At 40.1% G+C, this 13,354-nt stretch overlaps 1 protein-coding gene across 1 annotated transcript in view; it reads left to right on the top strand.

Moving 5' to 3' along the window:
* The window catches only part of EMP3 (epithelial membrane protein 3), a 16,790-nt gene continuing 3,436 nt past the window's right edge, over positions 1 to 13,354 (top strand). Inside the window, exons 1-3 of the mRNA XM_039335090.1 lie at positions 1 to 214; positions 7,276 to 7,361; positions 12,782 to 12,884. Of these exons, the coding sequence (XP_039191024.1) occupies positions 7,284 to 7,361; positions 12,782 to 12,884 (181 nt within the window). The 5' untranslated portion in view covers positions 1 to 214; positions 7,276 to 7,283. The remainder of the gene's footprint in view (positions 215 to 7,275; positions 7,362 to 12,781; positions 12,885 to 13,354) is intronic.

The following is a 13,354-nucleotide window of genomic DNA, read 5'->3' as shown; positions in this document are numbered from 1 at the left end:
TCCCTTCTCAGAGGCGTCAGGCCAGCCACGCGCTCTCTGTTCCCACCCAGCTGGCCAGATGCCAAGGGCAGGGCGAGGAAAACGTGGTACGAGCAGGATGAACTAAATTTGTGTTAAAAAGAAAAAAAAAAGCAAGCGGGGGCAGTCGGAAGAAGTCCTGAGCGCCAGGGAGACAGATCGACTGCACTTCTGCCCAGCCCTGCGCTGCCAACAGGTAACTAAACCCGCCCGGCTGGGTGGGCGGGAAGGGGGGAAAGTTGCGAGTGGGTCGTTCTGAGACCGATCGAAGTGGAATCGGTATGTGTATGTGTGTACACACTTTCGAAGGGGCTTTAGGAGGGAGGGGTGCGAGATCTCATCCGCTTAGACTTGGCAAAAGGGGTCTCGTGAAAGACGGGAAGGCAACGAAGGACAGCAGGCGATTGCTGTACTTTCTGGAAAAGGATCGGGAGAAAGGAGAGAAACAGCGCCGTCCTATTAGACGGCCGACTTACTCGCTCCCCTCCCCGCCATCTATTCTACCCTCCTAGATCCCCCCCCCCTTCCTTTCTCCAGCTTCGTTAACATTCGCGCCTTGCTTTCCGGGCACGGGTCGTTGCCTTCGCTGAAGTTTTTTTTTTTTAATTGTTTGGCACCATATTTTTGCTAGCCTGTTAACAGCAGTCTTTAAAAAAAAGAGCCCCAAGATACCTTTTGCTTCCATCTCTCCATCAACTTTTCATTTAAAATTATTGGGGGGGGGGAAGGGGAGAAACTGGAATGGCCATCTCCTGAATCCCCAAATTTTAGCCAATCGTGATTCTTAACAGATTTTCAAAACGCTAATTCTTGGGAGGCAGGGGGATGTTGGAGAATTAGCAGGAGACTGGAGTGCGAGAAAGTTTGGCATAAAATAAACTTTTAAGGCTTTCAGTTCTGCCCTTATTCCACACCCACTTTACTGGGGAAAAATCTGGGTGTGAGAAGTTGTAAGGAAGGGGATGGATGCGTAGGATCCTCTGGGTGTATGTCTGTGGCATTCCTCACTTCTGTCCTTGCCCTTTGTTGGAGCTGCTGCTAAAAGTTGTCATTCAGCAACATCTGGAAAACTACAGATTCCCCACATCTGGATTATATTCTTCCTAAAATGGGTCTATTGTATAACAATCAAATGCAAAATTTAATACACTTGCTGTACCCTGTTAAGTAATTTATATACAGACAGCTTTTGAAAAGGGCCTTTTGAAAATGCTGGATTTCATGCAGATTGCCTTATAACTTTAAGATTTAAATACAGTTAGTCCTCAAGTTAAAACCCCAACTGAGACCAGAATTTTGGTTGCTAAGGAAGGTGGTTGTTAAGTGTGTCACGCCCAATTTTACCTTTTTTGCCATGATTGTGAAGTGAAGTGAAGTGAAGGCAGTTAAGTGGCTGTTAAAGGAGTCTGGCTTTCCCCATTAATTTTGCTTGTCAGAAGCCAGCTGGGAAGATCCCAATGGTGATCATGTGACTCTGGGCTGCAGCAATCATTGTAAATACATGCTGGTTGCCAAGCGCCCAAAATTTTGATCACATGATCATAGGGATACCGTGAAGGTTGTAAGTGCAAAGAATGGTTGTAGATCACTTTTTTGACTGCCCTTGTAACTTCTTATTGTTGTTAATTGCGAAGTCGTGTCCGACCCATCGCGACCCCATGGACAACGTTCCTCCAGGTCTTCCTGTCCTCTACCATCTTCTGGAGTCCATTTAAGTTCACACCTACTGCTTCAGTGACTCCATCCAGCCATCTCATTCTCTGTCGTCCCCTTCTTCTATTGCCCTCAATCTTTCCCAGCATTAGGCCCTTCTCCAGTGAGTCCTTCCTTCTCATTAGGTGGCCAAAGTATTTGAGTTTCAACTTCAGGATCTGGCCTTCTAAAGAGCAGTCGGGGTTGATCTCTTCTAGGACTGACCGGTTTGAACGCCTTGCAGTCCAAGGGACTCGCAGGAGTCTTCTCCAGCACCATAGTTCAAAGGCCTCAATTCTTTGGCGCTCAGCCTTTCTTATGGTCCAACTTTCACAGCCATACATTGCAACTGGGAAAACCATGGCCTGGACTATACGCACTTTTGTTGGCAGGGTGATGTCTCTGCTTTTTAGTATGCTGTCTAGATTTGCCATAGCTTTCCTCCCCAGGAGCAAGCGTCTTTTAATTTCTTGGCTGCAGTCCCCATCTGAGGTGATCTTGGAGCCCAGAAAAATAAAATCTGTAACTTCTAACTGTCATTAAATGAATGGTTGTAAGTCAAGGACTCCCGTAGAATTTTAACTTAAATCTGGAGTCCAACGCACACATACTCAGAAAAAAGTCTCATTGGCTATATATTTTGCTGAATAAATAATGTACAGAATATTGTATAGTTCATTCTATGCAAACTTACATCTCTTTAGATACAACGGTGCTTGCTTTTAAGCTTATGCTGCACTATTCAAGGTTTCCCCTTAGTTTTTGCAGGGCAGGGAGTGCTGCTAAGTTTGCAGAACTTATTTTTGTGCATGTTACCTTATAATTATGCAGTGTTAAGCATCTTTGCAGAGTAACCAAACTTTCCAAGAACTGGGGGCCTTTTGATTTAGCAGTCAGTTAACTCTTTCGCAGCCTTCCTAGCCTAGCTATCCTCTGATCACCTCTTGGACTGGAGAAGGTTGTTTACTGCCTATGTCAGGAAACTCCAATTAGTTGGTGGGGAATTATTCAAGGAAGGGAACGCCTTTTTCTTCTGAAAAACGTCACTTGGCAGTTATGTCCATGTGAAACAGAAAGCAGAAGAGAATTTTAACAATCGAAGTTTAGTCCATGGAGAATTTCTGTTTAGATTACAAATGAAGGAAATGCCCCTTCAAACATCATAGTGCCGCATTAATGAAGAAGCAGATCTGAATGAAAAGACCATCACATGGTGGATAATGAGATCCACTAAACTGCAGCCCTACTCTGAGTTGACATATCTGTAATTATCCTCTTGTTTACACTCATATTGTCCAATTGACCTCCCCCTCCCAGATATATTGGGACTACAGCTCCCAGAATTCTCAGCTACAGAAGACTTAGCTCTCTCAGCCTACCAGACTGGGTCTCTTATTTTATTCTGAAACAGGGATACTTAACCCGGAGTCCATAGAGTTGAGTGCATAGATTTCACATGTCTGTGTGTCTGTGGACTTTTTGGGGGGGGGGGGGAAATATTTTATTAGTTTTTTAATTTTTAAGAAAAAGTACTCAGGACACACCATGGTGTTTGGGTAATCAGACATTCCAAAGTAAAAACATAAATAAGCAACTCAACTCAATACATTCACTGTCTCCTCTCTATTTCCCTTAAATAACATAATACGTTTAAAATATTTCATTTCTAAATTAAATTTCTATTACTACTAAACCTGTTTTAAAACTTTATCAGTTTACAATTACTAAAATCAAATTTCACTTTAACTCAACAAGTTATCAATTCAGGTATCCCTTCCAGATATATTCTAGTTCTTAATTTCTCTCATCCCTCTTTTTATCACCAATCTCATTTATTTCTTCTTCCATTACACAATAGCTATCTTAATTAAAAAATAATGTTAATTCACTTCAATTCATTACAGAAACTTCAAATTTCATCCAATTGATTGTCATACCTTATCACATCTATGTTATTGTACAAAAAATCATCTAAGTTAAAACACTCCATTAATTATTAAAACCATCCCAATCTAAAAAAATCAACATTTTTTCAATTCCAATACATAATTTTCATCAAAATAAATCTGTTATTCCAAAAAGTATTCTTAATCTATTTAAAATATATTTTCTAAAAATCACCCTTATATATATGTTTATATTTTTTCTTGCTTCTAACTCTAAATCATAATCCTTAAAACAAACCATAAATCAAAAATTGCCTTTAAATCCATTACACATTTTTAAATTTCTCTTTTTAGTCTGGCTTTTTTCCTGTGCCAAGCAGGTTTCCATAGGGATGCTTCCCTTTCAGCCAGTAGATCTGTCTTTGTTGCTTGCAGTAGCCTTTGCAATAATAGCAATCCCATCCTCTGCATTAGAAGTCTGTATCTCTCCTCCTTGAAGGGTCATTGCTTTGTAGTTTGAAGTCTCAGTCTTTGCTTCTTCTGTTCCTCAAAGTTGCAGATGGAAGGTTTGTAAGATAGAATAAGTTCCTCTTTTATCTCTGTTGATTCCTTTTCTAATATATTTTGATTTATACCATAGTCAGATATAGCCTGGACAACCATTTGAACATTTGAAGTGAAATCCCTAGATCTTAGTTCTGTAGTAAACTTTTTCATTGTAGCACATATTTCTGCAGTAGCCTCATAGATCTTTTCCAATATAAGTGTTCAGTTTAAATGTGACTGAAGTTTCTCCATTTTGATAGTAATTAAAAAGAGTCTCTTTTTTCTTTTTTGTGGAGGCTATATTTAATATAATTTAGGCAATATCCACCCCCACAGTTCCCACAGTTACCCAGCTTATCTTTCCTCTTCAAAAGTATTTTGAAGGTCAGCTATCTTCAAACCAAGTAACCAGAGGCTGCAGTATTAAATTTTCGCCACTAGATGTCCTCAGTAAGTTAAAAAAGGTCTTTTCCAAACGCCATTTCCCTTTTTCTATCTTTTAAAGTATAATGTGAAAAAGAAATAATCTTCCAGCATAGGATGATAGTACAGTTCTTAGAAAAAGAGGAAAAGAATAGAAAAAATTTTTTTTTTCTGTACCCCCAAAAATATAAAAGTAAATATAATCTTTAAAATTTTGTTCTATTTTTATAGAACACCTTTCTTCTCCAAAAAATGTAGAAGCTGCCTTTTCAAGCCAGGGAAGTAATTCCAAAAAGGCTCTTTCAGGTAGCAAAAACAAAATAAAATAGAATAACAAAGAAAAGTCTCACCTGGATTCACCACGGGGGTTCTTACAGCTTAGATGTTCTTTGACTTGCGGTTTGAAGCAGCAGGGTGATTGGCCATTTTACTGGTCGATCTTCTTCTCCGTCGGCCCTCAGAGATGGCTCGGACAGCTGAGGGAGCCGCCGCTCCTCATCATCCGAACAGAGCCTCCTCGACAGAAGTTGCACCCTCCAGGGCGACTTTGGACCCACATAAGGGTCTGCCGGCGGAGGGAAAGCTAGCCGACGAGGAGAGAAGTCTCCTCGTACGACTAGAGACGCCGTGAACCGGAACCAGAAGTCGTATCTGTGGACTTTGATGGGATAACATTTACAACTAATTTCACTATTTTATTTTATACATTTAAAAACATGTTTCTGAGAAGTGGCTTGTAGGTTTTACCTGGCTCCAAAAAGGGCCCAAGCCACAAAAGGTTAAGAACTGTTCAAAACATGAAATGAAATGTTTTTTCAAAGCTCAGGAATTTGAAAGCCATTAGTAAGACTTGACCCCAAAATGTTTTCTTGCTAGAGGAGGACGACAATGGTGCTATTGTTGTCTCCCACTGCTCAGATGAGATTTTATAAGATTTAGGCCACTTCCATTTTTTATTTAAGTAATAATAATATATGCCTCCCAACTCAAAATCATATGATTAAAGCTCAGAGAATTGGTCATCTATGCTAGATGTTACTTCAGGAATGAGTAACATCCCAACTATTGTCAAGTCAAAAATTCCAATGCCTCATATTATTGACCAAGCTACGGGTGGGGTTGAGCTATAATTTTCAACAGCCCTGGCCAGCACATTCAATAGTATGAGCTGAAAGACATCTTGGACTCTCCAAACCAATTGAATTAATCGATTAACTATCTTTCTTCATAAGATGAAGGTGATGAATTATAGATAGTCCTTGACTTACAACTATTCATTTAGTGACCAAAATTAAATGAAATGAAAAAAGTGACTTATGACCATTTTTCACACTTATGATCATTGCAGCATCCCCATGGTCACATGATCAAAATTTGGATGCTTGGCAACTGGTTCATATTTATGATGGCTGCAGTGTCCGGGGTGTGTGTGTGTGTGTCATGTGATCATCTTTTCTGACCTTCTGACAAGCAAAATCAATATGGAAGCCAGATTGATTTAACAACCATTTTACTAACAACAACTGCATTGATTCACTTAATAACAATGGCAAGAAAGATCGTAAAATGGAGCAAAACTCACTTCACAACTGTCTCACTTAGCAACAGAAATTTTGGGCTCAGTTGTGGCCGTATGTCGAGGATTACTGTATTAAATCTGTTTTAAATGCCAGATCAATGTGTACATTATTACCTGGTAATAAATTGGACAGTGTGAAAGAAAAACACAAATCTGAATGATGTGCCTCATCTGCAAAGCCTTATAGTTAGGGGAACTTTGGCACTAAAACAAACTGGAAAAAAATAGCGCCTAGCAATAAGAAACAGATGAGAAAAATGTTCGTATTTATTGATTAATTATAAACTCAGCTCCAGATTTCCTTTCTCTGCTCTGTACTGCCTACTACAATGTTTTTAAGCTTTAGCAATTTTAAGAGTTGTGGGTTCTCCGTCGCTGGAGGCTTTCAAGAAAAGTTTGCACAACTCTTTGTTTGAGATGATACAAGATCTCCTGCCATAGGCAGGTCCCTTCCAGCCCTGTGATTCTATTATTCTGAGACTTGTGGACTTCCGCTCTCTGAATTCTGAGAGCAGAAATCCACATGTCTTAAAGTTGCCATGGTAGAGGAACACTGATTCCCTTTTTTGCCATTTGGAGGAAAAACCATTTGTGAGTGTGTGCACGTGTGCAGTCTTGAAGGGACTGAAAAGGGCAGCAACATATCTAGGCAATTGTTAACCCTTTCTACCTCCCTCTTCTTGCCCACAGCTCACATAATTTTTAAACATCTGGATCACATTAAGCCAGGCTTACAGCCACAGGAATTTAAACTAGCTGCAGGAGCCCAGATTCTGCTTTCTCTGACGCAGAGCAGGAGGAAGGAGGAAATACGTTGCATTTAAGGAAGGACTTCAAAATCTGAGCATCCCGAGACAATTTGGAATAAACTGGCTAAGGTCTGAGTAACGGGAGAAAATTTTTCATTTTTTTTTCCTTTGGATTTTTTGTGAATCCTTGAGAAGTGATATGGAGACAGCTGGATAATACAGAGAAAGCTTCTGAAAAGCAGAATCTGGAGAGAGCAGAATTTATCAGTTTGAGGAGACACAGTGGGATTAATGTTGCTTGGGAATACAGTAGTTCCTAGTTGTTTTAACCAGCCACGAGGAAGGAGTAAGCTTAATCTATGTTTTTCTTCTCTCCATTCAGCTTCCAGGATGAGTTTCCTTCTCTTTGCGGTCACAGCCCTCCACGTTCTTATCCTCATCTTACTCTTTGTAGCCACCTTGGACAAGGTAAGAAAGAACTGAAATATTCCAGTGTTTAATCTGCAGGTTCAATGTTTCGCTTGAGAGCTGCTTAGCTATTCTACATTCCCTACCCTTCTGTGCCTAGTACTGTTATGCTACAATTCCCAGAACTGTCCAGCCATCTGGACTTCACAAGGGGTGATTCATGATTTAGTAAGCTTGACTCTAGAGACAATTTCCTCTGACTCTTTGATGAGGTACCAGGTTTTAATCAAGGATAATAAATATTTTTTCTCAGCATTTCACTTGAAAGAAAAAAAATGTAACTATCAGGCATGAAGAATCAGGACTATATGTTAAGTTGCAGTTAAGCTGATTTATTGCTCATGCCTACCTACAAGAATCTAATCAACTAATGATTAGCACTAAATTGGTGCTAGATAAAAGTCAACAGAGTTCAGTGGGGGGGGGGGCTGGATTTGGAACACTTATGACAACGTAAGGACTCCAGGATGATTGTTTCCTTGACTCCACCTTCCCCCAGGTTCTGCCTCTTCTCCTATATCAGCAAGCCATTCTAACCTCCTTATATATTTTAGTATATGCTCATCACCTGTTTATTCAGGAGATAAAATGTTTGCTGCGAGGATGAAGGTCTTACACATACAGTAATGTGGGTTGGAATTAAGGAAAAAATGCTGAACAACTTCTACCCATCCTCACTATCTGTTGCTGAAAAAACAGATAAAAACGAAGGACATAGTGAGGTAGTTGGCTTGATTTCACACTTTTTGCATTATAAGCTTGGTCACCATCAAACCACCACAGTTATGTGATAGGAGGCCTGGTGTCAAGAGAAGATGGAAAACACTACTTCAGTTTTCAGTTCAGAAAAATAAGAAATTGATCTGCTTTGGTTGAAAGCTAAGGATGGCTATGTCATCTGGTTGTTTTCTTCAAGATTGCTTAGCCAAGGACTTTGAGCTAAAGCTAAAGGACAGTTAAAGGATATTCAGATGTGCCCCAGATGATCTTGGCTTCTACACATTTATTCATCTCTCTATTAAGAATAATAAGATTTATTCACGTTAAACATCTGTGAGGAATTCAAATAAATTGATCGGAAGAGAATCCCTTGAAAAAGCCAGCCACGATTTTTTATTCAAGATAATTGCTCCTCAGATGTCAAGAGCAGAGCCTAAGAGAAGGCCATAGACACTTCAAAGAATCCCCAATGACATTACATTCCTGCCTGAAATTCTTCTTGCTCCTTGCATTTCTAATTGGTGTTTGTTTCTCCCCAAAAGAAGAATATATTTACACATTTTATTTGCCCATGTTTAGGAGAGCCCTCTTAAATGGTAAACAAAAATGCATTTGGGAAACAAATGCCAACTAACAACTCTGACTGGGAATATGATACAGCCTGAAAAACCTTTATGAGCTGAATTTTTTTAGCATTATTTTTGAAGTATATTTCTTTTTTCCCCCTCCTTTAAGTTTAAAACAGATTTCTTTAAATAAAAGATCGTTCTATTCTGCTTTATACTGATCCCAAAGAAAACGTCTCTATCCTCATATTTTGTTAGTCTGACAACTAGTATGGGGAAGATTATTGATATTAATCCCCTCTGATTTGAGATGGCTTTTTTGGGTTTGTGTATATCTGTTTTGAATGGTGAATTGTCAGTGGCTGCATTTTGAACCTTTGCTGGGGAAAGAGACAGATAACTCTCTTGAGCAGACAAATCTGTGTCTCTTTCCTTGCTTCAGGAATCTCTGACAAATCCTTCAGGACTAGTAGTTTGTTGATTTAAAAAATCACAAAAGCTTGCCTGTTAACACAGGAAAAGGCTGGGTTACAACCATGAATCCTATTTCCATTTTGAATTATTTGCATATATGACTTGTTTAACTCATTAATATGTTTATCTTGAATGAGGAATCTGTTCTTTTCCAACAAAACAAAATAAGCCAAAATTACCCACACAGCTGAATTCCTCCAGACAGTGTTTTTCAACTTTGGCAACTTGAAGGTGGATGAACTTCAACTCCCAGAATTCCCTAGCCACCAATGCTGGCTGGGGAATTCTGGGAGTTGAATCCACCCATCTTAAAATTACAAGGTTGAGAAACCCTGCCTTAAAATATTAGTTTGTGTTTGTGACATTTGCTGGATACATTACATTGTGTCCCCTGTTATATCACTTGAGATCAAAGTAATTTGTTTTCTCCTTTTGTTTTCTCCCCCTGAAACTGTTTCCCAAACTTGGCTTTTTAGTAGTACCGTAGATTAGGGTTGCCACTAATTACACTCTCAGGAGACCTAAATACAGGCAGTCCTTGCCTTACGACCACAATTGAGCCCAAAATTTCCATGGCTAAGCAAGACAGTTGTTAAGTGAGTTTTGTCCCATTTTATGTTCTTTCTTGCAACAGTTTTTAAGTGAATCACTGCAGTTGTTAAGTTAGTAATACAATTGTTGAGTGATTATGGTTTCTCCATTGACTTTGCTTGTCAGAAGATCACAAAAGGGGATCACACGACCCCCGGACACTACAACCGTCATAAACACTTGCCAACTGCCAAGTGTTCAAAGTTTGATCATGCGACCATGGGAATACTGTAACAGTTGTAAGTGTGAAAAAAGATCGTTAAGTCCCTTTTTTCAGTACTGTAGTACTTCGAATGATCACTAAACAAATGTTTGTAAGTCGAGGACTTCCTGTAGTTGTTTTCCTTTCCCTCCTGCCCATGGGGAAAAAGAAGAAGAGTCACCTGTTGGATTTCTGCCTGTGTCTCACCAAAAAGATGACTGGAGAAGAAGGTGTTCTCATATTCTTGTGCTCCTATTGTACAAGGGATGCTGTGTGGTCATAAGTCAGTTTTTTCAATGCCATTGTAACTTCGAACAGTCACTAAAGGAATAGTTGTAAGTCAAGGATTACCTGTATAGGACATCTTTAAAAAAAATCAGACGTTCCACTGTCCACTAAGAGAAGGAAATGAAAGAACAGAGTAAGGAATGGGGGACAGAATGGTCCCACACCAGGAAAGAAGAATTGAGAAGAGAGACATTCAGAGACTTTATAGGGGGAGAGAGAGAGATTCAGGAATGTGTGGCAGCCTCCAGGGCTTGGCTCTGTTGTTACCAGACTGCACATAAAACTAATTAGAGAAGAAAAACTTGAAGAGAAAAAGCTGTGGAAAAATATTTTGGAAAGTCAGAATGTTTTCAAATGCTTCTTGTTCCCTTAAGTAAATTTTGCCTCTCTGATTCCACAGGAGGGGGAAACAAATTTTACAATTACAGTACAGGCACTCCTCAATTAGGACCGTCATGAAGCTTGCCCATCATGGTTGTAAGTCGTGACCGTAATAAAATGGGTCTTTCACATGACCGACTCCATTTTACAACTTTTTTGCAGTGGTCATTAAGTGAATCACCATGGTCGTTAAGTGAATCGATTTTCTATAAAACCAGAAGTGCTGATTTTGGGCAAAACTGTTGTAAAAGGCAGTCATGTGACCATGGAAAATGCAAATGTCTGTAAATGCAGCTGTGTTGCTGAGTGTCCGAGGTTTGATCATAAAGCTGTGAGAAGACAACCATCAGAATTTTGAATCCAGATCATAAGTAGCCTCAAGGTAGGTCTATTTGACTTTCGGTTAGTCGCTAAGAGACCAGTCATAAGTTCAAGGACTACCTATATAATGTGCGGTTCAATTTCAAGGATTCATTCATTCATTCATTCATTATAATAATAATAATAATAATAAAGTTGGAAGGGACCTTAGAGGTCATCGAGTCCAACCCCGTGCTCAGGCAGGAAACCCTATACCATTTCAGACAAATGGCTGTCCAGTCTCTTCTTAAAAACTTCCAGTGTTGGAGCATTCACCACTTCTGGAGGCAGATTGTTCCACCGGTTAATTGTTCTAACTGTCAGGAAGTTTCTCCTTAGTTCTAGGTTGCTTCTCTCCTTGATTAGTTTCCATCCATTGCTTCTTGTCCTGCCTTCAGGCGCCTTGGAAAATAGCTTGACTCCTTCTGTGTGGCAGCCCCTTCTCTTCATTAAACTAGACATACCCAATTCCATCACCCTTTCTTTATATGTTTTAACCTCCTGTCCCCTAATCATCTTTATTGCTCTTCTCTGTACTCTTTCTAGAGTCTCAACATCTTTTTTACATCGTGGTGACCAAAACTGGATGCAGTATTCCAAGGGTGGTCTTACCAAGACATTGTAATGTGGTATTAATACTTCATGTGATCTTGATTCTATCCCTCTGTTAATGCAGCCCAGCACTGTGTTGGCCTTTTTGGCAGCTGCAGCACACTGCTGGCTCATATTTAAGTGATTGTCCACTAGGACTCCAAGGTCCCTCTCACAGTTACTACTATTGAGCAAGGTACCCCCTATACTCTACTTGTACATTTGGTTTTTCTTGCCTAAATGTAGAACCTTACTTTTTTCACCATTGAATTTCATTTTGTTAGATAGCGCTCAGTGTTCAAGTCTGTCCAGATTCTCCTGTATCCTAAGCCTGTCTTCTGGAGTGTTGGCTATTCCTGCCAGCTTCGTGTCATCTGCAAATTTGATGAGTTCCCCATCTATCCCATCCTCTAAATTGTTGATGAAGATGTTGAAGAGCACTGGGCCCAGAACAGAGCCCTGGGGCACCCCACTACACACTTCCCTCCATGTAGATGTGGTTCCATTGAGGACCACATGCTGAGTACGGCCGGTCAGCCAGCTACGGATCCATCTGGTGGTGATGCTGTCTAACCTGCATTTTTCTGCCTTGTCAAGTAGTAGGTTGTGATCTACTTTATCAAATGCCTTACTGAAGTCCAAGTAAATTATATCCACAGCATCCCATTCTGCCTATCTATCTATAGAAGCAACCTGGAGTTAAGGAAAAATTTCCCAACAGTGAAAACAATAAACCAGGCTTCAGAAGTTGTGGGTGCCCCATCAGTGGAGGTATTTAAGAAGAGGACAACTATTTGTCTGCTTGAGTAGGGAGTTGGACTAGAAGACCTCCAAGATCCCTTCCAGCTTCTATTCTATTCTATTCTATTCTATTCTATTCTATTCTATTCTATTCTATTCTATTCTATTCTATTCTATTCTATTCTATTCTATTCTAATCTAATCTACATCCATCTATCTATCCATCCATCCATCCATCTTGCCAAGCTGCAGTTGTTACAACTGTTGTTGGCTATTGTTTTTGAAGTAGCACACTCAACCCTCTGCTCAATAAAGACTTGTCTACTGTAAAATTACTGGTGTTTCAAAGGGCATGGTGGAAACAAGATTTTATTTGAACTCCGCAACTAGTTATGGGTTGGAGCCAGTTTATTAACCTTCATTCACCTATTTGGAAAGGTGATCCTCTTCGGCATCATCTTTTCTTCCCTAACTCCTTTTCTTTGCTTTTTTTTTTTTTGTTCTAGTCATGGTGGGTTCTGCCTGATAGAGAAACAGTGAACATCTGGTATGAATGTTTGATAGAAAACCAGCGCCAGAACTGGACATGTCATCCAGTGTCTGATAGTAGTGAGTATACACTGTGTGTTTTGTGGAAATGGCCCAGGACCATCTATGTCAAGCGCTAGGCTAGGGAAACCAGGAGATTCAGGCAGTTCAAATGAGTATAAAGATTTGTTACAAGCTTAAGCTCTCTGCAAGAATTTGAGCTACTAACGGTTAAAGGAAATGAGCGGGAATTAAGAAGATATTCAAGGCGGGCTGGATTTAGATCTCTTGTGGGTGCGCAAGAACTCGTGACTTAAGACGCGTTTGAACCCTCTCTCGGGCTCAGCCTGGTCAACTTCTACAATCTTCAGGGAAAGGTCAAACTTGGCTAGAGGGTGGAAAGAAGGTTGCATGCTTGCCCCCATCCTGCGTCAAGATATGGACGCATTTATGGAGCCTTCCCCAAACCGGGTGCTCCTTAAGATGTTCAGCTCCCAGAATTTCCCAGTAAATACGACTGAAACACTTTAGCCATTTGGGCTGCTGGAAAA

Source organism: Crotalus tigris, unplaced genomic scaffold (assembly GCF_016545835.1).
Source record: "Crotalus tigris isolate CLP2741 ecotype Arizona unplaced genomic scaffold, ASM1654583v1 scf7180000017639.5415321, whole genome shotgun sequence".
In the NCBI taxonomy this organism is placed as follows: Eukaryota; Metazoa; Chordata; class Lepidosauria; order Squamata; family Viperidae; genus Crotalus; species Crotalus tigris.
This window is presented reverse-complemented; position numbering and strand designations above follow the sequence as displayed.